General features: G+C 43.9%; 1 protein-coding gene across 8 annotated transcripts in view; it reads right to left on the reverse strand.

The window, feature by feature from the left end:
• Nucleotides 1-13743: 13743 nt before the first annotated feature.
• PTPRQ (protein tyrosine phosphatase receptor type Q) overlaps nucleotides 13744-23516 on the reverse strand; it is a 200190-nt gene continuing 190417 nt past the window's right edge. For all 8 annotated transcript variants that reach the window (XM_043492806.1, XM_043492801.1, XM_043492787.1 and 5 more), the window contains 3 exons: nucleotides 23084-23219; nucleotides 15999-16122; nucleotides 13744-15721 (listed from right to left, as the gene is read on the reverse strand). In XM_043492806.1, the coding sequence (XP_043348741.1) occupies nucleotides 15684-15721; nucleotides 15999-16122; nucleotides 23084-23219 (298 nt within the window). In that variant the 3' untranslated portion in view covers nucleotides 13744-15683. The remainder of the gene's footprint in view (nucleotides 15722-15998; nucleotides 16123-23083; nucleotides 23220-23516) is intronic.

Raw genomic sequence — 23516 nt, forward strand, 5'->3', positions numbered from 1 at the left:
CAAAATTTTACTGTTGTTGCCAGTTATTCTCAAATGACTTCCACCAACCGAGCAGGAGCCTGTACTGTGTTACAAGTACTAATAACAACAGGAGAGGAAGAATTGAAATCTCAAGAACTGAAATATTAAATTCCCTTCTTGACAGTTCAATTTTAGGCCCAATTCTACAGCACATTTTATGGACCTGTTCTTACAATAACACCTCCCCAGAGAAAATGAGTTTAATCTAAAAGAAATATCAGAACATTAAAATTCTTACAGGACATTTTTGTCAGGGCATACAGATGATAGTTTGGTATTTTGTCTTCTAAGCCAGCAACTCCTTATGTCGTAAAGGATAGCCAAAAGAGAGGGGGAAAGTGTCTCTTATTTTTTAGTGAGAATCATGAAAAGGCTTATTTGGCCTGGGCCGGTTTAGAATACTATTAAAGGAACTCCCAAGAAAACTGGAGGGAGTGTTGATTAGTATGATCATGGACCTGAGCTCCTGCAACCCTCACTCCTTAACTCAGGGCTTTTAACACGACTCTGATTGATTGCTGCGATTTATTTGCGCACGTCATATTTTTCCTTTGGAGGCCCGATGACCATCGCTCACACAGCCAGCCAAGATAGCAGGCTCCTTCTCCCCTTTAGAAATTCTCCTCCAATGGCACTTGCAGCCTGGCTTTTCTGCTTACATTATGAACAACCGAGGCTCTGTGTGTTTGAGGTATTACGCAAAATGAGATGAATCGCAAAGGACTCTGTTACAATAGCATGATTTAAGAGAGCAAAGGCAATGGCATTGAGTCAGGCAATCCCTCTTCCACTGTGCCCTCTACAGCAGTGCTACTCAAAGTGGTGGTACGTGGACCGGTGCCGGTCCGCGAGCCATCAGCTGCCGGTCTGCACGCACATTGGGGAAAAAAATTGGCAGTCCCCCACATCAGACAGCTTGAGAAGCTCTGCTCTACAGTACTAGGCATGGCAGGAATTTCAGACCAGGAGGGTATTCGCCAACATACACTTATCTAGCTAGACACAGAAGAGTGAGTAAAGGAAGCTGTGACAGCCTTAGCTCTGCATTTCCTTGACTTTGTTTGTTTACAGGAGAGCTGGGTTCAAACTAAACACCCAGATCCAAATGCCCGTGAGCTTGGGGAAAGTTTCCAATCCAAATTCTGCAGCTCAGACGCCACTCTTTTATGCTAAATCATGCCATTAGTCCTATTGTTAAAAGACTACTTATCACTTGTTATTAGTACAGTTCATTTCTTCTACTTTGCACCACACAGAATCATCTGAATAAAAAGTCTCTGTGTTGACAAACTTACAACCTGTTTGCCTAGCTGGGATGAGGCTACAGAGACAAATGCCTACCTTGTTCCCCAACTGGCATGAGACTGTACAGGGGCAGGCAGGTCTCCTTTGCAGGCACTTCATTGGCTCCCTGCTGCAGTGTATCCTCTCTTCCAACTATCAGACCTTATTTAATAATACTGGGAACAATGTGAGAGTTCCAAATTCACTCTCTCACTGTTGCATTGACTCCACAGAGCTAATGAACTAGTAGTAAAACAGGCAGATAGGAGGGTTTGCATACACACATGGAGCAAATCTATCGAGTCAGAAGGGGACATGTTTACATAGTTAATTTTCTGATCATACTTACACTTTAAAGGACAATCCTCCTCACACATAAGTAGTTAGCTTCATTCTCTACAATCCTTTTCTTGTCTCAAACTATGGGAAATAAATCTAAGTTGGATGAAAAATGCAGCAAGAGCTCAGGAATCATACCAAAACTTTACAATGATTAATTGTAAGTTGCTGTAAGGCATACTGCATGGATATAGTTCTGTGTCAATAATTCATTTCAGGGTATTTGAGAACAGTCCCAGGGGAAAAATACAATAAAATAGGCAATTAGAAAATAAAGCAAACCCATTTAATTTCAAAAACTAGTTAGACATTTTTCTCCAACATCTAATTCACTCTGAGTCAATAGTAATATTTGCAGTTTGTTCTTCACTGCATGAAATGTGTTTCCAAAAATCTCTTTTCATCATCATAATGAAAAGAAGTTATTACTGCTGCTTGCATGAGTAAGCTGCTATTTTTCCAGATATAAAATAACTACCACAATATTGAACTGAACAAATTCAAGTAGCAATTGTTCAGTGAGCCTGATTTTATCAGGTTAGATCAGAAAACAGAAGTGTCACGTAAGTTTGTTCAGTTAGCTTTAAACAGAACTCTGTCCCAGTAGAGTGCAGGGACAGTGTCCATCTCTAAAAAAGAGAGCAATAGAAATCAGAGATGGAAAACAGTCAAGAGAGTCATATCCACCTTCTCATCAAGACGGAATTGTCCCTACAGATGGTTAGTTTTCTGATTGTTTCCCCCCGACTATCTGTTCCAAGCAGGATTATCTTGAAATTGTCTCATGAAATTTGGGAACAAAAAAACTTAAACAAACAAACAAATTTCTTTAGATCAGATAGATGCACATTCCCAACGTAGCCTAAAGTAAGTCTTGGATCCAATCCCATAGATGCTGAACACCCTCAACATGCATGGATTTCAATAGGAGCTGAGATCAAACCCCTCTCCTACAATAAGCTTAATAACTGTAGGTTCCTGATCTTAGCCGCTTTCTTGAGAGAAAGTTCACTCGTAAGCATAGGAAAAGCATGGGATCAATCATCCTTTCTGGTTCCGTAGCACCAGCTTGAATCAGGGAGACCATGTCAGCAGTCATAACATTCATTTTCAGTGAGAAGTGGTCAATATTACATTTTTAATTCCTATTTTACATGTAGCTGCTACAATTTTTAAGAGATCTGGAGAAGTTTTGCAGTGACATTTATCATAATGTTTTTCTGGACTGGGACCAGAAAGCTCAGCACCTTGGAGGACTTCCAAATCCCAGCTCTGCCACCTCATGTCCCCTCAATCAGCACCTAAAAACCTGCAGTCAGTTTCCCCAAATAACACTCTTCTAACCCAGGCAAAGCCTGGGAGAACCAGTGGATGGTGCAAGGTGTCATGAAAGCCATTAATTCATGCTCTGATGACCCTAGGATGGAAGCAAAATCCACAGCTAAGGGCTCTCACTGAGAAGGTATAGTTGCCAGCCCCTGCCCATTTGTACAGAGATGGGACTGTAAAAGGGTTCCCATTATTGTACCCTGCAATTAACTCTGATAACATTGAAGAAACTAAACAAAAACCAAATCTGAACCATCTTGAACAACATTCATTACACTCTTCTCAACTATAAACCAGTCTTGTATGATTCATTCCCTTTTTGCTTTCATCTGAGTGAGCTTTCAATAGCTTTCTAAATTTGAAAAGTTCATGCTCCTCAGGCCCAAGAAGCCGATTAGCATGCTATTATAGGAAAAGTTAAACTAATCACTGTTATCAAGTATCTGAGATCCTTATCTGCTTATTTAACATCAGAGCAATCTAGGCATTCAAGAATACAGGTCCTACCTGGCCTAGAAATAGTCAACTCCCAAAGGACAACTGGAGTGCTATGACACATTCTGATACAGCATGCCTCATGGAATGAAACTGTGACTGTTAAATCTTCAGAGGAATATTGGGTTTCCACTATCTAAGCATTCTTTTTTTATGCCATACAAAACCCCCACCTCCCACAAAATATTTCAGGAATATCATATAAAGCTCCTTCATTTCACTGTTGATTATAAAGAGCAGTGGAGTGGTTTATTCATAATAGCCACTAGCAGGCCATCATCCTACAAAGGGTCAGCATGCAGAAACTGTCTGAGTTTGGTCTTTAAACTAAAATTCAGAGGCACATCATCTTGTCAAAACCTACTTAGTGAACAAGGTCTGTGAAATACACCAAGCAATGCTGTGTGCATTGATGAAAAGCTATGGGATTCATGTTCTATGTTTTCCTTTTCATTGCACTGTGGGGTCTCAGTCAGGATCTCCATTGAAAAGAAACTAGTAGAACATTGTTAAAGTAAGTAATTTGTTCAATATAGATAGGGCGAGGTCAGAGGTGAATGACAGATTTATCATGAATCATTAGAGCCCTTCTTTCATCTTGAACACATTAATCATCATCAAAACCTGTAGCAGCAACATCTCTTGGATGGGAAGTATGCATACCCTCTTACTTTTAAGAATGTATTGCACTGAGAAGACATACAATTGATATCACAGGTCAGCTCTTAGTTGAGCCCCAGGAGTAAGTTTGTACCCAGTCTGGTGCCTCATAACTATATCGAGTGTGACAGGGTCAGGCCAGATGGCTACAGGAAAGTGTTAGAAGGCAGATCTATTAGTCCCAGATTAAGCAGGTCCATTTTCCCTGGGTAAGGTAACAGGGGCAGTTCCAGAACAAGAAGGAACTTGCTGGAACAAATTCAGTCGGGCAGGCTAATTAGGACACCTGGAGCCAATGAAGACACAGCTAGAATCAATTAGGGCAGGCTAGGTAATTGGGGCACCTGAGTTTAAAAAGGACCTCACTTCAGTTTGTGGCATGTGTGTGAGGAGATGGGAACAAGAGGCACTAGGAGCTGAGAGTGAGAAGGCGTATGGCTGGATGACTGAGGAGTACAAGCATTATCAGACACCAGGAGGAAGATCCTGTGGTGAGGATAAAGAAGGTGTTGGGAGGAGGCCCTGGGGAAGTAGCCCAGGGAGTTGTAGTTGTTGCACAGCTGTTCCAGGAGGCACTCTAGACAGCTGCATTCCACAGGGCCCTGGGCTGGAACCCAGAGTAGAGGGCGGGCCCGAGTTCCCCCCAAACCTCTCAACTCCTGGTCAGACATAGGAGGAGTTGACCTGGACTGTGGGTTCCACCAGAGGGGAGGTTTCTGGGTTGTTCCCCGACCCACACGGTGGATCAGCAGAGACTGCGGGGATTGTTCTCCTTCCTTTTTCCCATGCTGGCCAGTGATGAGGTTAGCTGAGCGAATATCAGGTTTGAGCCACTAGCAAAAGTGGCCAAACTGAAGGCTGCTGTGAATCTTGGAGGTGAGTAAATCCGCCAATAAGCACAGGACCCACCAAGGCAGAGGAGGAACTTTGTCACACCAGATAGAGGAAAGAAGTGTGATCTGGAGAAGAACCAGTGCAACAGGCTCAGCTAGTGTTCCCTGCTGTCAGCTACAAGTCATTTCAGAGAGAAGGCAGACAGCAGTTTAGGAAGAAGACTATTGTACAGTTGATCTGGGAATGATGTTTGTATCTAGTACTAATTCCAGACTGTCGCATGCCCACCAATCCGTCGCATGCCCACCAATAAATCTCCGGGCATGGACGGGCTGACCGTGGAGTTCTACCGCGTGTTCTGGGACATCCTGGGCCCAGACCTAGTCACCATCTGGGCCGAGTCTTTGCAGAGCGAGGTCCTCCCTCTTTCGTGCAGGCGAGCCGTGCTCACCTTATTGCCGAAGAAGGGGGACCTCCGCGATTTACGAAATTGGCGTCCCGTCTCGCTCCTCAGCACGGACTACAAAATCGTGGCAAAAGCCATCTCCTTGAGGCTAGGGTCCGTGCTGGCGGACGTGGTCCACCCAGACCAGACTTACACCGTCCCGGGCCGCAGCATCTTCGACAACCTATATCTGGTCCGGGACCTATTGGAACTTGGGTGTAGGGATGGTCTATCGTTCGCCCTCCTGTCCTTAGATCAGGAGAAGGCGTTCGACAGGATGGATCACGGGTATCTCCCGAGCACTCTGCAGGCGTTTGGCTTCGGACCCAGGTTTGTGAACTTTCTCCGGGTGCTGTACGCTTCCGCAGAGTGTCTGGTAAGGCTCAACTGGACCCTGACCGAACCGGTCAACTTCGGGCGAGGAGTACGGCAGGGGTGCCCCCTCTCAGGCCAGCTGTACGCTCTGGCGATCGAGCCCTTCCTCTGTCTCCTCCGAAGAAGGTTGACAGGGTTGGTGCTGAGGGAGCCGGAGCTGCGGCTGGTCCTGTCGGCGTACGCTGATGACGTGCTCCTCATGGTCCAGGACCCGGGCGACTTGGTGCGAGTGGAGGCTTGCCAGGCCATCTATTCAGCAGCCTCCTCTGCGCGGGTCAACTGGGTCAAGAGCTCTGGCTTGGTGGTAGGGGACTGGCGGCAGGCGAGCCCCCGCCCACCCGCGCTTCAAGCCATCCGGTGGAGCACGGGTCCGCTGCTCTATCTGGGCATTTACCTTTCTGCCACGCATCCCTCTCCGCCGGAGAACTGGCAGAATTTAGAGGGCGGGGTGATAGAGCGGCTCCGGAAATGGACAGGACTACTCCGGTGCCTCTCCCTTCGAGGGAGAGCGTTAGTGCTTAATCAACTAGTCCTGTCCATGCTTTGGTACCGGCTCAACACCCTGGTCCCGGCCCCGGCTTTCCTGACCAACCTGCGGACATCGATTCTGGAGTTCTTTTGGTCAGGACTGCACTGGGTTCCTGCAGGGGTTCTCCATCTACCTGTGGAGGAGGGAGGGCAGGGCCTAAAATGTCTGCTTACTCAGGTCCATGTCTTCCGCCTCCAGACCCTGCAGAGGCTCCTTTATGGTGCAGGTAGTCCGGCGTGGAGCATACTGGCGCACGCCTTCCTGCGCCGCTTCCGAGGGCTCCGATACGACCGGCAGCTCCTTTATCTCCATCCGAGAGGTCTTCCGCGAGACCTCTCCGGGCTGCCGGTCTTCTACCAGGACCTCCTCCGGACCTGGAAACTCTTTACAACGAGCAGGTCCGTGGCGGCCACCGAGGGGGCAGATCTCCTCGCGGAGCCCCTGCTACACAACCCCCAGCTCCGTTTGCAGGTGGCGGAGTCCCGCTCGGTGCGCCAGAGGTTGGTCCTGGCAGAGGTCACAAGAGTTGGAGACCTCCTGGACTATGACCGGGGAGACTGGCTGGATCCCCTAACCTTCGCTCAGCGCATGGGGCTTTCCAGACCTTGTACTCCCCGACGCATACTTCAGGAGGTGAAGGCCGCTTTACCACCCGCTGCTCGGGTTTATCTCGACCGGGTCCTGCACGAGGGCACGCCCCGCCCACCCACTACCCCAGGCCCACCGGACCTTTTAATTGGACCCCTGCCCCGTGGACCCAACCGATCCCTTCACCCCTTCACTAGAAGCCGGCTGCACGAGATGCAGCTGGTCTGTTTTCAAACCGCGCCAAGAAAACATCTCTACACGCTCGTGCTCCACACCCTTCACGCCCGCACCCTTGTGTCCCGCCCCGATACAAAATGGCGGGACCTCCTGCCACCTTTGGAGGGTGAAGAGCCCCGGTGGGCCAGCCTATATTCCGTCTTAGTCCCAAAGCCCGCCGGGGATGTAAGTTGGCGGCTCCTTCACGGAGCCGTGAGCACGGGCGTGTACTTGGCGCGGTTCACCACAATCCCAGACACCTGCCCCTTTTGCGGCGTGAGGGATACCCTGGCACATGTCTACCTGGAGTGTGCCAGGCTGCAGCCCCTATTCCGGCTCCTCACCAATATCTTATTACGTTTTTGGTTGCACTTCTCCCCTCACCTTCTCATTTATGCACTCCCTATCCGTGGCCCCACAAAGTCACGGGATCTCCTGGTCAACCTCCTCCTGGCCCTAGCTAAAATGGCCATCTACAAAACCAGAGTGAGGAGGTTGGCCGATGGGGTCTCCTGTGACTGTAGGGCCTATTTCCGATCCTCGGTCCGTTCACGTATCCGGGCAGAGTTCCTCTGGGCGGCGTCCTCTGACTCCCTTGACGCCTTTGAGGAGCAGTGGGCGCTGTCCGGGGTTCTCTGCTCAGTGTCCCCATCCGGTTCCCTTCTTTTGACCCTTTGACCGCACTCCTGTCCCTGTTATTTTATTAGTTGTCCCCCGGAATTTCTTGGGTATCTAGGTCCTGTGGATCCCCCTTTTAGGCTGGGGGGGATCCTTTAGCAGTGGACGGGCTTCGCCCACCCACTTCCCGGATCCCAATAAGACTAGTTCCAGAACATTTTTAACACTGTGTATTAAATTGATAGGGTGTATGGACTCCTATGGTCCCCATGACTGTGTACTGTTTACACATTCTTCTTTTACATAGTCAGGTGCAGACTATGGTTTCACACAGAGGTAGTCATATATTCCTTAAAGCAAAGGGCAATAACTGGATATTTTCTATAATTCTTAAAATTAAGAACTGAATTTGGATTTGAGAATTTTATTTTATTTCCATGTGCAAAACTTGCCCCTGTCCAATGCACTAGGCATATGTATGATACACTCTCTAAAACACATTTTTTTAAAAAGTTTAAAAGTTCAAGTTGACCTGCTGTCAACACTCCCAAGTGAGCTGCTTTCCACTCAGCCCCCTCCTCTTGTTTGCATTATGCCCTGAATCTCGGCAATCTCAGGCGGTGTCAGAGTGCGGTCACATGTGGATGTATGTTCCAGAGTTCAGAGTCCTCCATTGAGACTGTCTTGCTCCAAGCTTCACACACGTAAGTACTGTAAGTTCAAGTGGTCAAGCTGATTTCAACTGGATGGTTTAGGCACAACAAATCCTGCATCTTGGCATGGGGTTAGACTAGATTACCTTTGGTTCTATGATTTTATGATTGCTGCACATAAGTGGTTTATTTAGTATAAGGCATGGTAATGTATATATGTTATATCTCTTGGGCTAAGAAATATGCAATCTTCACTTTTTGCTATAACTAATTTAAATTAAAGACAAAACTACCACAGTTACACTGCTATAAAACCAGTTTTGGTTCCAAGAGTACTGAATTGTAAATATGAATTACTTAAATAAAAACGAACTGCTAAAGGTAAGCCCTGGCATAGTGGTACCCACAGGTGGATTTCTTCACAGAAAAGGCAATGAAGGCATGCAACGGTCAGATATTTCATGTTTGGAAAGACTTTTTTTAATACCTTCCCAAAGCAAATTGAAGTGGGGCTTTTTTTTCCAAATTACTTAAATATTTTTGAATCTAATCCAAATCTGAAAAGCTTTGTACTTTTCTGCATATAACTGGGAAAAAAGGCTCACTGTCATGTGTGACCTGGGTATGAAATATGGTAGGCTCAAAGCTATATTTGCCGCTTTTTTAACAATTGTATATGACCATACAATTTATATTGTAACTTAATACCTAGATGTTCTACATTATCATCTTTCACACAATATTATGAAACTAAATTACTGTGTAGTTTGATGTAACTAGTGAAAGTGCAAGGTTACAAGTGTTGATTATTTTTCTTACTAGGTCCTTGTCTTGGAATGTCACAGCAAATTATAACAACAATTTAAAAAAAATACATATAACCCAAATTTAAAACTGATTTTGGTATTCAATTGTTTTGGTTATAAAATCCTTTCATCTAGAAGACCAGTGCAAGAATAGTAGCTATCCAGATTTCAGTTTCTTGCTTTACTTCATCATGTGAAAAGGAAGTAGAATGACACCTTCCTTTGCTAAGCAGCAGTCCATTTTGCAAATATGTTAATGGCGAGAAAATGTTTGTAATTCTTGGAGAACTCTGTGTTATGAGTATAGTTCTAACTTTATTGCACACACTCTTTCTACAATAAAGGGGACTGGGGCACTTCTAAGAAAACATTTGAAATCCTCTCTTGAATTATCCTCATAGTCTACATGTTCTAAAGTGAGGCAGGATTTATTTTTGTTATTCATTTTTAAAGTGTCAGTGAGCAGATGCATACTTTAAAACTTAGCCATCTGTGGGTCTCTTTCACTCTGGATCCCTTTTCACTATTTTGTACTCTCTAGAGATAAAACACAAATGGATTCAACACAGACAGCACCTCTAGGGGCGAGAAGAGGCCACTGTCTATGAGCTGTTTCTACATTTAAAAGAACAGACATCTGTTCTATCTTCACACATGATAAACTCCTGAGTATGTAAAGGAAACTGTCCTGACACCTGTCAGAGGGTGAACTTGACTGTTCTAAAAGCCAGAGGCTGAGTTGCCTTAATGATGGTTTTAAAGTAGAAGATGGATTGATGTATGAGTGAGAGGAGCAATTTGGGAGGACATCAACAGTAGATATCAGCCAAGAGGCCTCATTTACAAATAACTTAGCGTATCTCTTTCCCTCTCTTTCTCCCCCTCCGCCCACCCCAAATTTATATTGACTTCCCCCTCAATGTCCCTTCTGAAGATGTCCTACAGAATTTAATAGAAATTAAACAAATAGTTTCTTTGAAATATAATAGGTTTCTGTAGAAATTACCTGTATAATTGATAAAGCTTAATATCCTTTCACTAGCTTTTTATTTTAAAACCATTATAGCGCGGCTATAAGTCTCTACTCATAGAATATTAGGGTTGGAAGAGACCTCAGGAGGTCATCTAGTCCAATCCCCTGCTCAAAGCAGGACCAACACCAACTAAATCATCCCAGCCAGGGCTTTGTCAAGCCAGGCCTTAAAAACCTCCAAGGATGGAGATTTCCATCACTTCCTAGGTAACCCATTCCAGTGCTTCTCCACCCTCCTAGTGAAATAGTGTTTCCTAATATCCAACCTAGACCTCCCCCACTGCAACTTGAGACCAGAGAGATTGAAGTGTTCTCCAACTGGTTTTTGAATGTTATCATTCTTGACGTCTGATTTGTCCATTCATTCTTTTACGTAGAGACTGTCCAGTTTGGCCAATGTACTTGGCAGAGGGGCATTGCTGGCACATGATGGCATATATCACATTGGTAGATGCGCAGGTGAACGAGCCTCTGATAGTGTGGCTGATGTGATTAGGCCCTATGATGGTATCCTCTGAATAAATATATGGACAGAGTTGGCAACACATCAGAGTTGGCAACACATCAGCCACACTATCAGAGGCTCGTTCACCTGCGCATCTACCAATGTGATATATGCCATCATGTGCCAGCAATGCCCCTCTGCCAAGTACATTGGCCAAACTGGACAGTCTCTACGTAAAAGAATGAATGGACACAAATCAGACGTCAAGAATTATAACATTCAAAAACCAGTTGGAGAACACTTCAATCTCTCTGGTCACTCGATTACAGACCTAAGAGTGGCTATCATTCAACAAAAAAGCTTCAAAAACAGACTCCAAGGGGAGACTGCTGAATTGGAATTAATTTGCAAACTGGATACAATTAACTTAGGCTTGAATAGAGACTGGGAATGGATGAGTCATTACACAAAGTAAAACTATTTCCCCATGTTATTTCTCCCGCCACCCCACCCCCCACTGTTCCTCAGATATTCTTGTTAACTGCTGGAATTAGCCTACCTTGCTTGTCACCATGAAAGATTTTCCTCCTTTCCCCCCCCGCTGCTGGTGATGGCTTATCTTAAGTGATCACTCTCCTTACAGTGTGTATGATAAACCCATTGTTTCATGTTCTCTGTGTGTGTATATAAATCTCCGCACTGTTTTTTCCACCAAATGCATCCGATGAAGTGAGCTGTAGCTCACGAAAGCTTATGCTCTAATAAATTTGTTAGTCTCTAAGGTGCCACAAGTCCTCCTTTTCTTTTTGCGAATACAGACTAACACAGCTGCTACTCTGAACCCTGTCATTATGCAAGGCACTGAATTTAGCCGTATAGAGTGGAAATCTGTCAACTTCATGAAAAAACTCGTACAGATACAGACAGACATCATCTTCCTCTCCAAATTCAAACAGATGGACATCATACCAAAAGGACTGAAGGTAAAAAATCCATTACAATCTACATACCACACAGACTATGCTGACAGCTTGTGCCACACACTCTCAAAGAAACTGCGGAACCATCTGATCAACATCCTCTACAGTAAACAGGGAAAGATTAAGAATGAGCTCTCAAAACTGGATACTCTCATAAAGAACCAACCTTCCACACAAACTTCCTCGTGGCTGGACTTTACAAAAACTAGACAAGCCATTTACAACACACACTTTGCTTCTCTACAAAAGAAAAAGGACACTAAGCTATCTAAACTACTACATGCCACAAGGGGCCACAACAATGGTTCCCGTAACCCACCCAGCAATATTGTTAATCTAGCCAACTATACTCTTAGCCCAGCAGAAGAATCTGTCCTATCTCGGGGCCTCTCCTTTTGCTCCTCCACCCCCACGAACATGATACAGTTCTGTGGTGACCTAGAATCCTATTTTCGACGTCTCAGACTCAAGGAATATTTCCAACACACCTCTGACCAACATATTAACCCACAGAGACCTTCCTACCAACACTACAAAAAGAAGGATTCTGGGTGGACTCCTCCTGAAGGTCAAAACAGCAGCCTGGATTTCTACATAGAGTGCTTCTGCTGACGTGCACGAGCTGAAATTGTGGAAAAGCAGCATCGCTTACCCCATAACCTCAGCCATGCAGAACACAATGCCATCCACAGCCTCAGAAACAACTCTGACACCATAATCAAAAAGGCTGACAAAGGAGGTGCTGTCGTCATCATGAATAGGTCAGAGTATAGGTCAGAACAAGAGGCTACTAGGCAGCTCTCCAACACCACTTTCTACAAGCCATTACCCTCTGATCCCACTGAGAGTTACCAAAAGAAACTACAGCATTTACTCAAGAAACTCCCTGAAAAAGCACAAGAACAAAAACACACAGACACACTGCTGGAACCCTGACCTGGGGTATTCTATCTGCTACCCAAGATCCATAAACCTGGAAATCCTGGACGCCCCATCATCTCAGGCATTGGCACCCTAACAGCAGGATTGTCTGGCTATGTAGACTTCCTCCTCAGGCCCTTCGTTACCAGCACTCCCAGCTATCTTCGAGACACCACTGACTTCCTGAGGAAACTACAATCCATTGGTGATCTTCCTAAAAACACCATCCTAGCCACTATGGATGTAGAAGCCCTCTACACCAACATTCCACACAAAGATGGACTACAAGCCATCAGGAACAGTATCCCCGATACTGTCACGGCTAACCTGGTGGCTGAACTTTGACTTTGTCCTCACCCATAACTATTTCACATTTGGGGACAATGTATACCTTCAGATCAGCAGCACTGCGATGGGTACCCGCATGGCCCCACAGTATGCCAACATTTTTATGGCTGACTTAGAACAACGCTTCCTCAGCTCTCGTCCCCTAATGCCCCTACTCTACTTGCGCTACATTGATGACACCTTCATCATCTGGACCCATGGAAAAGAAGCCCTTGAGGAATTCCACCATGATTTCAACAATTTCCATCCCACCATCAACCTCAGCCTGGACCAGTCCACACAAGAGATCCACTTCCTGGACACTACGGTGCTAATAAGCGATGGTCACATAAACACGACCCTATATCGGAAACCTACTGACCGCTATTCCTACCTACATGCCTCTAGCTTTCATCCAGATCATACCACTCGATCCATTGTCTACAGCCAAGCTCTGCGATATAACCACATTTGCTCCAACCCCTCAGACAGAGACAAACACCTACAAGATCTCTATCATGCATTCCTACAACTACAATACCCACCTGCTGAAGTGAAGAAACAGATTGACAGAGCCAGAAGAGTACCCAGAAGTCACCGACTACAGGACAGGCCCAACAAAGAAAAGAACAGAACGCCACTAGCCATCACCTTCAGCCCCCAACTAAAACCTCTCCAATGCATCATCAAGGATCTATAACCTATCCTGAAGGACGACCCATCACTCTCACAGATCTTGGGAGACAGGCCAGTACTTGCTTACAGACAGCCCCCCAATCTGAAGCAAATACTCACCAGCAACCACACACCACACAACAGAACCACTAACCCAGGAACCTATGGGTTGCCAGAGATTTAAACAGCTGTGCACATCACCTCTCCTTCTGTCCAACTTTAAAAGGCATTGTTTTTCCTTTAGGTTGACAGGTGACACTGCAATACTGTTGGTCTTCCTGAAAGAGAGTTTCCCCAAAATACTTCTCTAAAATGCCCTCAAACCATATTCCCCTCCCTCAGTGCTGCTTTTGATGGTCATCTGAGGTACCTGACATACTCTGCCTGTTCACAAAAGATCTCTTCTAATTTACAATCTGTACCAAACCCATCAGATTGTAAAAAGAAACCAGACCCTTACTGAAGTTTACTCCTGCATAAATATCAAGTTATGTACTGTACAACACTGTCTGTTTGGTATATGAAGTAAATAAGAGTCCAGTTAACTTCCTGTTACATACAGATCACGTACATACTCACACTGTACATCTTCCTTGCTGGTGTCCCAGGTTGCAGAGGGATTGGCCTGATTTACCTGAGGCTCCTCAGAGTTGGAAAGTTGAACCACTTGTCCCCTTCACAAGGCTGGAAGCTCCTTCTCCCCAATGCGAACATGAGCTGGGTGCTCTACAAGGAGAGCCTTCTGTAGTTTCCTTACTGTTTTTTGCACTCAGGCAGGTTTCTCCTTGAGTAGTTAGGCCACAATTTGATAGAATTATTGGTTTGTAGTAGAACATTTGTTTCCTCACATAATATTTTTAAAAATGTATCAATGCAAAGCTATGAGAATGTCTATAAAGCACTGGACTTCATAGTAAAATCCAAGTGTATGGTAAAATTAGTTTCCTATGGCCCTCTATTTATCAGTCTATACTTTGCTACTCGATTGAGAGCCTCCTGACTCTTCCATTCCATCTCTGGATCTACCCTTGATGATGCAGCAATAGGAGCTGAGGATTTGGGTTTTATTAAACAGTGCTCTCTGGAATTGTGCCAGCACAAAATATTATCAGCCATCGTTTCAAAGGCTTCAGTGACTTATTTTATCCCAATGTGAAGGCAACAAAGTTTGATTTTATACACCTGAACAATAAAATATTTTAATATTGAATTTCTGAGTATTCCTTATGAAGATACTGTATAAGGTTGTATTCAGGTCATTTAAATGAAGGTATACAGTACTTTACTCAAATCAGTCTACCATACTTTATAATATGTAATAAATTTAAAACTTTATTTTTTTTTCCTTTCAGTTCTACAAAAGTAGCAGGAATGTGAGATCCTTTCTTCATCATCAAGCATGTGCAATCACTAGCAACATTTAAAAACAACCGGGTGATCACAAGTTAGCTTAAATAGCTCCAAGTATCCCTGAAGAGCTACTGTGTGCTGTGTAAAAGCTGAATAATCCTCGCAGTGTCAGGGGGTGACTCTTCAGCTGTTGAGGATCATGAGATGATATCGTAGCACTCATAAAACAGCAGATTTAAAACACAAGAACATACATTTAGGTAAAGATCATTGGGACAGTATTGGAAGTAATCCACAAGAATTGTCAACACCCTGGAGGCCAAACTAACATGACTGAGTCAAAGAATTCAAGCTTTTACTCAAAAACAAACAAAAGGATACAGCAAATTCACACTGAATTATGCACGCTAGGAATATGAACATTTTCCTTCACATTTGGCTCATTTTTAAGCTTTTACAAGATAACTGGGAAAAAGGGGCATTTGTTGAGAGCACACTTTCAATTTAAATACATACTGAGTTATTTATATAACAACAGAACTGCAATCTGGGCAAACGTATTGCTGATCTCTATTGCCTAGTGATTTGCATAAAATAATTTATCACATTTATGAAGGCACATTGATAGAAAAGGAATTATTTCAACATTTAAAAAAAATGATTGTTTTTAATTCATTATAATAAGGGGATTTGTTTTGGCCCCTGAGTTTAGAAAAATACCATTTGGTTTTCAAGACCTAATAATCTTTGTTTTAAATATTTACATGGTAGTTTCTTCCCATTCAAGTTCCACATCACCTACAACAGAAACAAATACATTAAATTAAACTGCTTTTAAAATGAACATTAAACAATTACTGATAACTCTTAGTATGTATTTGAAAGAATTTCTGTTGAACAATGTAAATAGCTTAAGCAATGACTGATACCAGAATCTGGGTTAAAGGGCAGCAGAAAGCCATAACTTTGCACTTATCAAGCTTCCAAGTGCTTGTCAAAGTATGCTTATTAGTATGAACAAATCAATGCACCTGCTAGGAAAAAAAAAACTTTGGAACAATCTGTATCTACTTACCTTCCATGGCATCCAAAGAGTCCATCTTTTGCAGTGCTGAATAATTTACAAAACATATGGACTGACTGCTTCCCTTGCTTGCCAATAGGTCCAAAACACACTGATGCAAAAAAATGTATTGTGCCTGTAAGATGTAAAAGTTAGAGGTTACTTACATGATTATGATGAAAAATTTGCTTTTAATAACAAAATATTTTAAAGTAATATTGAATTAAGACATATAGATGTTCTGAAAGTAATTCTAGTTTAGCAACTTGTTCCAACCCTTTGATAATGTCTTAAGTCTGACCCAATTTTGATAATTATGAATGATCAATTATTCGTTTATAGGCATAGTAATTACTATGCTCAAATATACAAAAATTATTCCAAACATAACTGAAGATAATAGACTGCACCACACCATTCCCTCAAAGCTAGTTATACATTAAAAAAATGTGTTCGGCTTGTTTTTCAACATTTTATTCAGAATGAAGAAGCTGAACCGCATACATTAAGCACTTAAATGAAGAAACTTTCCTCCCTCCTAGCATGGTGAAAGCCAGCAGGGTGCAGTCAAATGCAAAAAATCCACTAAATTCCATTCACTTGGTATGTGGCCTGTTCATGAGGGAAAAAACAAATAGCTTCTAAAGATAGATGCCTGTTGTAGAGGTCATTTTGAGAACCAGCTAAGAAATAAAAATGTTAACTTTCTTGGCTTTTGTGCATTGGGATAAACTCTTAATCATTCAAACTGTTTCTAATACATAATGAGAGTTTCATTTAGATGGTTATGTCTCTGGAATCAGTAATTCTCAAGCCACAGATAATTGAAACAAACTTTCAGAGCTGCTTCAGTATACAGTAGCAATACATATTGTTTGCATATATCAATCCTGAAATCCTTATTGACATGATAGGGTGCAATTGCTTCAAAATACCCATTGTAGGAAAGCCTTTTGTTGGGAAGATTTCTTGTTCTGTAATGGATCAAATATGAGCAGGCAAATATGAGCTGTGACCTGAGAGAATGAAGTTACTACAACATAAATTGTTTAAATAGTTTGTAGTATTATGATTTTGAACCCCAAAAGCTATAAAATCTGTTGTGCCAAAGCAGCTCCCACCTGTATGCACTAAAAATCTTTCTGAAATTCCCACTGGGGCAGGAAAAGGGATGAAGGGGAGCACATGATGTGTCAAAAACCTTTTTGTAGGGATTTTTCCTGGAAAAAAAATCGCTTTCATTAGGGACTAGACTGCATTTTACATACAGTAGAACCTCAGAGTTAAGAACACCAGAGTTGGGAACTGATCGGTCAACCACACACCTCATTTGGAACCGGAAGTATGCGATCAGGCAGTAGAAGAGGGAAAAAAAGCAAATAGAGTACAGTGTTGTGTTAAATGTAAACTACTAAAAAAAATGGGGAAGTTTAAAAAAAGATTTGACAAGGTAAGGAAACAGTTTCTGTGCTTGTTTCATTTAAATTAAGATGGCTAAAAGCAGAATTTTTCTTCTGAATAGTAAAGTTTCAAAGCTATAATAAGTCAATGTTCAGTTGTAAACTTTTGAAAGGACAACCATAATGCTTTGTTCAGAATTACAAACATTTCAGAGTTATGAACAACTTCCATTCTCCGTTCGTAACTTTGAGGTTCTACTGTATAGCTCAGAGTAAGGGGCCCTGTGTAGCTGAAACACCCCTGAGGGTTCCACATGGTGGCATGTAGAGTACAGATGCTGCACACCCAGCTAGCACAGGTATAGATAGCAGCGTAGATGGTGAGCCATGGCTTAGGTAAGTAGTGTAGAGTGCCCTACATTCCTGAATCCTAGGTTATATATCCTGTACAGCTCTCTACACGCTCAAGCAGGGGGAAGGCATGTCTACACTGCTACTTTTAGCAGAGCCTTTCCCTGCAACAATGAAAGACTCGAGCAGTGGGAAAAAGATTCCAGCAGCCAAGAGCCTTCTCTTCTATCCCCACTGCTGGAGGCTTTCGCTGCTGCATGTATGTACTCTATACACCTTCACAAGTGCAGGCAGTTGCAGACAAGGTCTCAGAGAAACACAATGCCTCGCAGAGTGCCTCGGTTGTGCTGGAGGGAAAAAAGTGAGTGATTTTCTACAATCCTTTTTAGGGTACAGCTTACTCCTCAACCAGTACTGCTGTAGGGTTGCCAACTTTCTAATCGCACAAAACGGAACACCCTTGCCCTGCCCCCTGCTCTGCCCCTGCTCACTCATCCCCTCCCCATTGCTCGCTCTCCCCCACCCTCACTCACTTTCATTGGGCTGGGGCAGGGGGTTGGGGTTCAGGAGGGGTGAGAGCTCCTGCTGGGGGTTCAGGCTCTGGGGTGGGACCAGAAATGAAGGGCTTAGGATGAGGGAGGGGGCTCTTGCCTGGAGCCAATGGGTTTGGACTGGGGAGGGGGCTCAGGGCTAGGGCAGGGTGTTGGGATGCGGGAGGGGCTATGGGCTCAAGATGGGAGTGTGGGGTCTGGGGTGGGGCTGGGATGAGGGGTTTGGGGTGCAGGAGAGGGCTCATGGCTGGGGCAGGAGGTTGGGGTGTGGGAGGGAGTGCAGGCTCCAGGAGGGAGTTTGGGTGCGGGAGGGGCTCAAAGCTGGGACAAAGGGTTGAAGTGCAGGAGGGTTTCGAGGTACAGGCTCCAGGAGGGAGTTAGGGTATGGGAGGGAGTTTTAATGTGGGGAGTGGGAGGGGGTTTGGGGTGCAGGCTCTGGCAAGGTGGCGGTTACCTCAGACGGCTCCTGAAGGTGGACGGCATGTCTAGCTCCTAGGCAGAGGGGCTGGGGGCTCTGCGGGCTGCCTGTGCCTGCAGGCACCACCTCTGCAGCTTCCACTGGCTGTGATTGCCAGCCAATGGGAACTACGGAGCTGGTGCTCAGGGCAGGGGCAGCAGGCGGAGCCTCCCTGGCTGCCCCTGCACCTAGGAGCAGGAGGGACATGCCACCTGCTTCCAGGAACTGTGCAGACAGGCCAGGCAGGGAGCCTGCCTTAGCCCTGCTAAGTCATTGCTTGGACTTTTAATGGCCCGGTCAGCACTGCTGACTGTAGCCACCAAGATCCCTTTTCGAACAGGCGTTCTGGTCTAAAACCGGATGCCTGGCAACCCTATACTGCTGGCTGATACAAAGTGTTGTGTGTAAGGGGCGAACAAGGCAGTTGAATCATGACCTCACCTAGTCCCTACCCCTTCCTGGGGATAGCGTCTCATGCACAGCCCCTGCACTCTCCCAGCACCTAGAGCTAAGATTCAGGTAGACGGGCTGGCAAGGAGGGAGTCCCTACTCCCCTTCCTATTTCCCTGCACAGCTATGTTAGGCTTATTCTTAATCTAGCCCTGTACCAGCAGTTCAAAATTGCAACACAATGGTCTGCAAAAGTAAAATAATTTCCATGTTATAAATATGGAAAGAAAGGGTGATATGTATTTTATTCCTACAATTTAAAGAGAGGGTGATTTTTTATTTTTATTTTTATAATTGGAGGTGGGAGGGAATTGCTTTTGTCTTGGTATCTTCTCTATGATGACCATTTAAAACCCAAATTAGAGACCGTTATGAGGTGTTTTATAATGGAAATGTCAGAATAGCCTGTACTGCTAAAACCCTGCTTTGTTTAGGGAAAAATGGATAACCCTCAAAAACTAATAAGAATCAATTCTATTTGGATCATTCTCAATGGTGATATGGAGTATTGCACCTCTTGGTTCTGCAGAACTGTGCTGGAAATGACTTGGAGAAGAACAAGCTCTCTCATGACACTGCCAATATTATACCAAAGTAACAATGACAATACTTCCTGCCTTTGATCAGGTTGGAAATAAGTATTAAGAGAACAGCTTCTCGTGTTACAGATTCTAGCAGAGGCCAAAAAATAAGCACAGACGTAAGCAAGAGTGACAAACATATGTTTTTTAAATAAGCCTTGACCTTATCTATTGTCTTTTTTATTTGTAATGCTTTGGTTCTGTGAGGCCTCCACTGAATGGCCTCCCACTGAGGCCATTTAGATTATTTGATTTGCAATGAAGGATGTAAGACTACCAGTTCCAGTGCTCCTCACCTCAGTAAAATCCCAGTGATAGGAATCCTGTTAGTAATTCACCTAGCTACATGTGCTACATTTAAACCTACCTGTGATGGTCCTCACTCTGGGGTTGGTTGGTCAGGTAGCGTCACCTAGTGGTCAGGGTTAAGGCCTGTGGCCTGCAGGGGTGTTGTTGGCAGGGGAACCTGGGCCCTCCCACTCCACTGGGCTCTGAACCAGGGCTTTGAGGGCTATCAGGGATCTGACAGCCAAGGCTGTTTAAGGCTGCCCTCTCTGGGACTCTTCCCGTGTCCTCTCCTGCATCTGTCCCAAAGTCATGATCCGGGATAAGGCGGTGTGAAGGGTGCCTGCTCACCACGAGGCACCTTCTAATCACTGTTCCCTCTAAGCTGTGAGCGTGTGCGCATGCACACAAATCCTAAACCCTGTGCAAATGGCGAAACACCGTGTACACACAAAAATTTGCACAGAAGCACAATTTGCACAGAAGAAATTTTTTGCACACACGGCCTATCAAAAATTAGAGGGAACATTGCCTCTGATGGTGGCATGCCACATGGTAGCTCTCTTTCTCAGGTGCCACCTGCCTTCACCCACGATATGGCCACCCTCCTGGGCCAGCTCAGTCCTAGGGCTTTCCTCTGCTGGGATAGTCCAAACAAAAAATAAAGGGGATTACCAAAGTCCAGCGTTCATATGAGGGGGAGAAAGGAATGCTTCCCTCTCCAGCTGTCTCTGTAACAGGTCCTCCTTTCACTCAGAGAGGGACCTTTGGGCAATTGTCTTAGGGAGAGATTTCTGCCTTCCCTTCATTCTCCTCTGCTGGAGCTGCAGGTCTGCTCTCTTCGCTGGTCTGCTACTGCCACCAAATGAGCTATTTCCCTGCCTTTTAACTCCTCCTACAGTAGGGAAATTTCCAGTGTGGTGGGGTGGGACTGGCTGGGCCCAGAGCAGTGCCCTTTCCCCTTGTTGTCCAGTATGGCATTTGTACACCCCATCATATTACCAAACTGACGTTTGCTCGAGAACAAACAGAACAGGATGGATGTTTTTTCAACTCCCTACTGCCATCTATTGTAACTAGAGAACTCTACATTCTGATGCCAACAGTTAATAAACAGAATAAAGAAGGGAAAAAATCCCAAACGATAAACAACCAGACAACAATATTTTCCAGGTGACATTGTACCATAGTCTCAATTTTCAACCTAAGATCCCAAAATCTCAGATTTATAGGTTCAACTGCTTGAAAGGACAGACTAGCTTTATACATCACCTTCATCTCACTTCTCATATTGTCCAATCCAACATGGATAGCAGGAATGCTTCCCAAACCGAACAAGCCTCCTTTTGCAGGGCATATCTACACAAACACTCATTGCACAACAAGCTGGAGGTAAATCTACAGTGCTGCACACTAACTGCCTGTGTGGACCCTTCTGGTGAGCATTAAAAGTTCCCCAGTGCACTTTGCTGTATTGCTCTTTCAAACCGTGGTAGGTCAATGCAGACTAGAGAACACATAGTGCACATCAGCAGGGTCCACATGGACAGTTATTGTGTGGCACACAGGAGCTCTGCAGATTAACATCCCAGCTTGCCGCAAATTAAGTATTTGTATAGACATGCCCACAAATAGCTTTGAAACCATCAGGCTTGTACTCAGCAGAATGCCAGCATGAGACTACATCTCAATATAAACCTTTGATAAGCTTGTAAGTCACATCTTAGACAAAGAGGTTCAAATGGATACCACACTCTCCGCTGGCAAGGAAGAGTATGGAATGAACTAGCAACTGGGTCAAGAATGACCCTTACAAAGGGTCTGAACCTGCACCCATTGAAGTCTGACCCCAACAACAGGAACACACACCTTCTTAGCTCAGCCTAAGACCTGCAGTTCTTACAGCTAAGCACCCTTAATTGTAGTGGTTGAGTTAGACCAAGGATATCAAACTTTTTCAGACTGTGTACTGCCTCTTAATACAGATGTTATCTCATAGCCATTTCCTTTTCCATTTGTGGGTGAAATCCAGACCTTAATGTCAGTGGGAGTTTAGTCACTGACTTCAATGGAACCAGAGTTTCACCTCATGATTATATAACAACCCTGAGACAACTACAGCAATTGCTTACAGTTTAACTGCTAGAAATAAACAGAAAGAGTCAGCACCATGTTATCAGCCTGGTCTCCAGGGAGTACTGGTGGTTCTCACACCACAGTTTAAGAGCCTCTGAATTAGAAAATACTATGAAACCTACAGAAATTAATACAAGGAGACCCTGGGCACTGCAGCAGGATTACCACTGAATTGGGGCATTAAGGGCAGCTTTAAATTCCACTAAGGTTCCATGGAAACCAGCATGTACCCAGATCTCTAAGCCTAGGATAGTCCTTTTTCTAGCAGTTCAATTATTTTTCTCTTAATAACTTATGCTCACCTTGCATATGATTGCTAAATAAAAATGTATCTTGTTTTAGGCCCAGAGAAGGCTCTTCAAACACTTATCTTACAAATACTGAAGAGTGCATATAACTTAACTCACTTGTGTAACCTTATTTAAGTCAATTTAAAATAAGTCAGTCAATGGGACTATTGGTATGGGTAAAGTTAAGCACATGTTTACATTTTTGGAGGATGGAGCCCTATATTTGTATAAACTTACTTATCAGAAGAATTAATAAAGTCAAATATAATAAGATGTTGGCAAATCACTTTGGGTTTAAAAAAAAAATTACCTGAACCTTCACCCAAAATTCAAAATAAACCTTTTCACAAAGTCTGAGAAGATTTGGTTTACTTCTTAAAAACATTACCTTTCATCTTTGTACTCCTTGGCTGAGAGACAAAGCATCTAAAGATCTCAAGAAAGTGTACTGGTACAATGCTTCCAATCCAACCGGGAAGTATTAGAAAACTTACACTAAGGCTGATTTTCATAAGTTTTGCTGCTCATTTTTGCAGTATTTCAGAGAACAAAATGATTTCTTAACATAGGATGCATATAAATTCTATATATCTTACCAGGTTCTGTACCATACACATTCTCTCACTTCTCAGCTCAGCTACAAGTCCATAGATGTCCACAAAATCATGATAATTTATATGCTGTGTTAAGTGATCAAGTGCAATATAAACCCCTGTTCTTCCAACTCCAGCACTGTAAAGAATAAATAATAAATAAATAAATAAAATATAGTTTATACACTAATTATTTTAATATATATAATTGCAAATCTTCAGTATAGCAGATCCAGTGGCTGGAAGTTGAATCTAGACAAATTCAGACTGAAAATAAGGCTTACATTTTTAATGGTAAGAGTAATTACCCATTGGAACAATTTTGCAAGGGTAGCCGTGGATTCTCCATTACTGACAATTTTAAAATCAAGATTGGATGTCTTTCTAATAGATATGCTCTAGGAATAATTTTGGGGCAGTTCTATGACCTATGCTA

Source organism: Dermochelys coriacea, chromosome 1 (assembly GCF_009764565.3).
Source record: "Dermochelys coriacea isolate rDerCor1 chromosome 1, rDerCor1.pri.v4, whole genome shotgun sequence".
NCBI classification, from domain to species: domain Eukaryota; kingdom Metazoa; phylum Chordata; order Testudines; family Dermochelyidae; genus Dermochelys; species Dermochelys coriacea.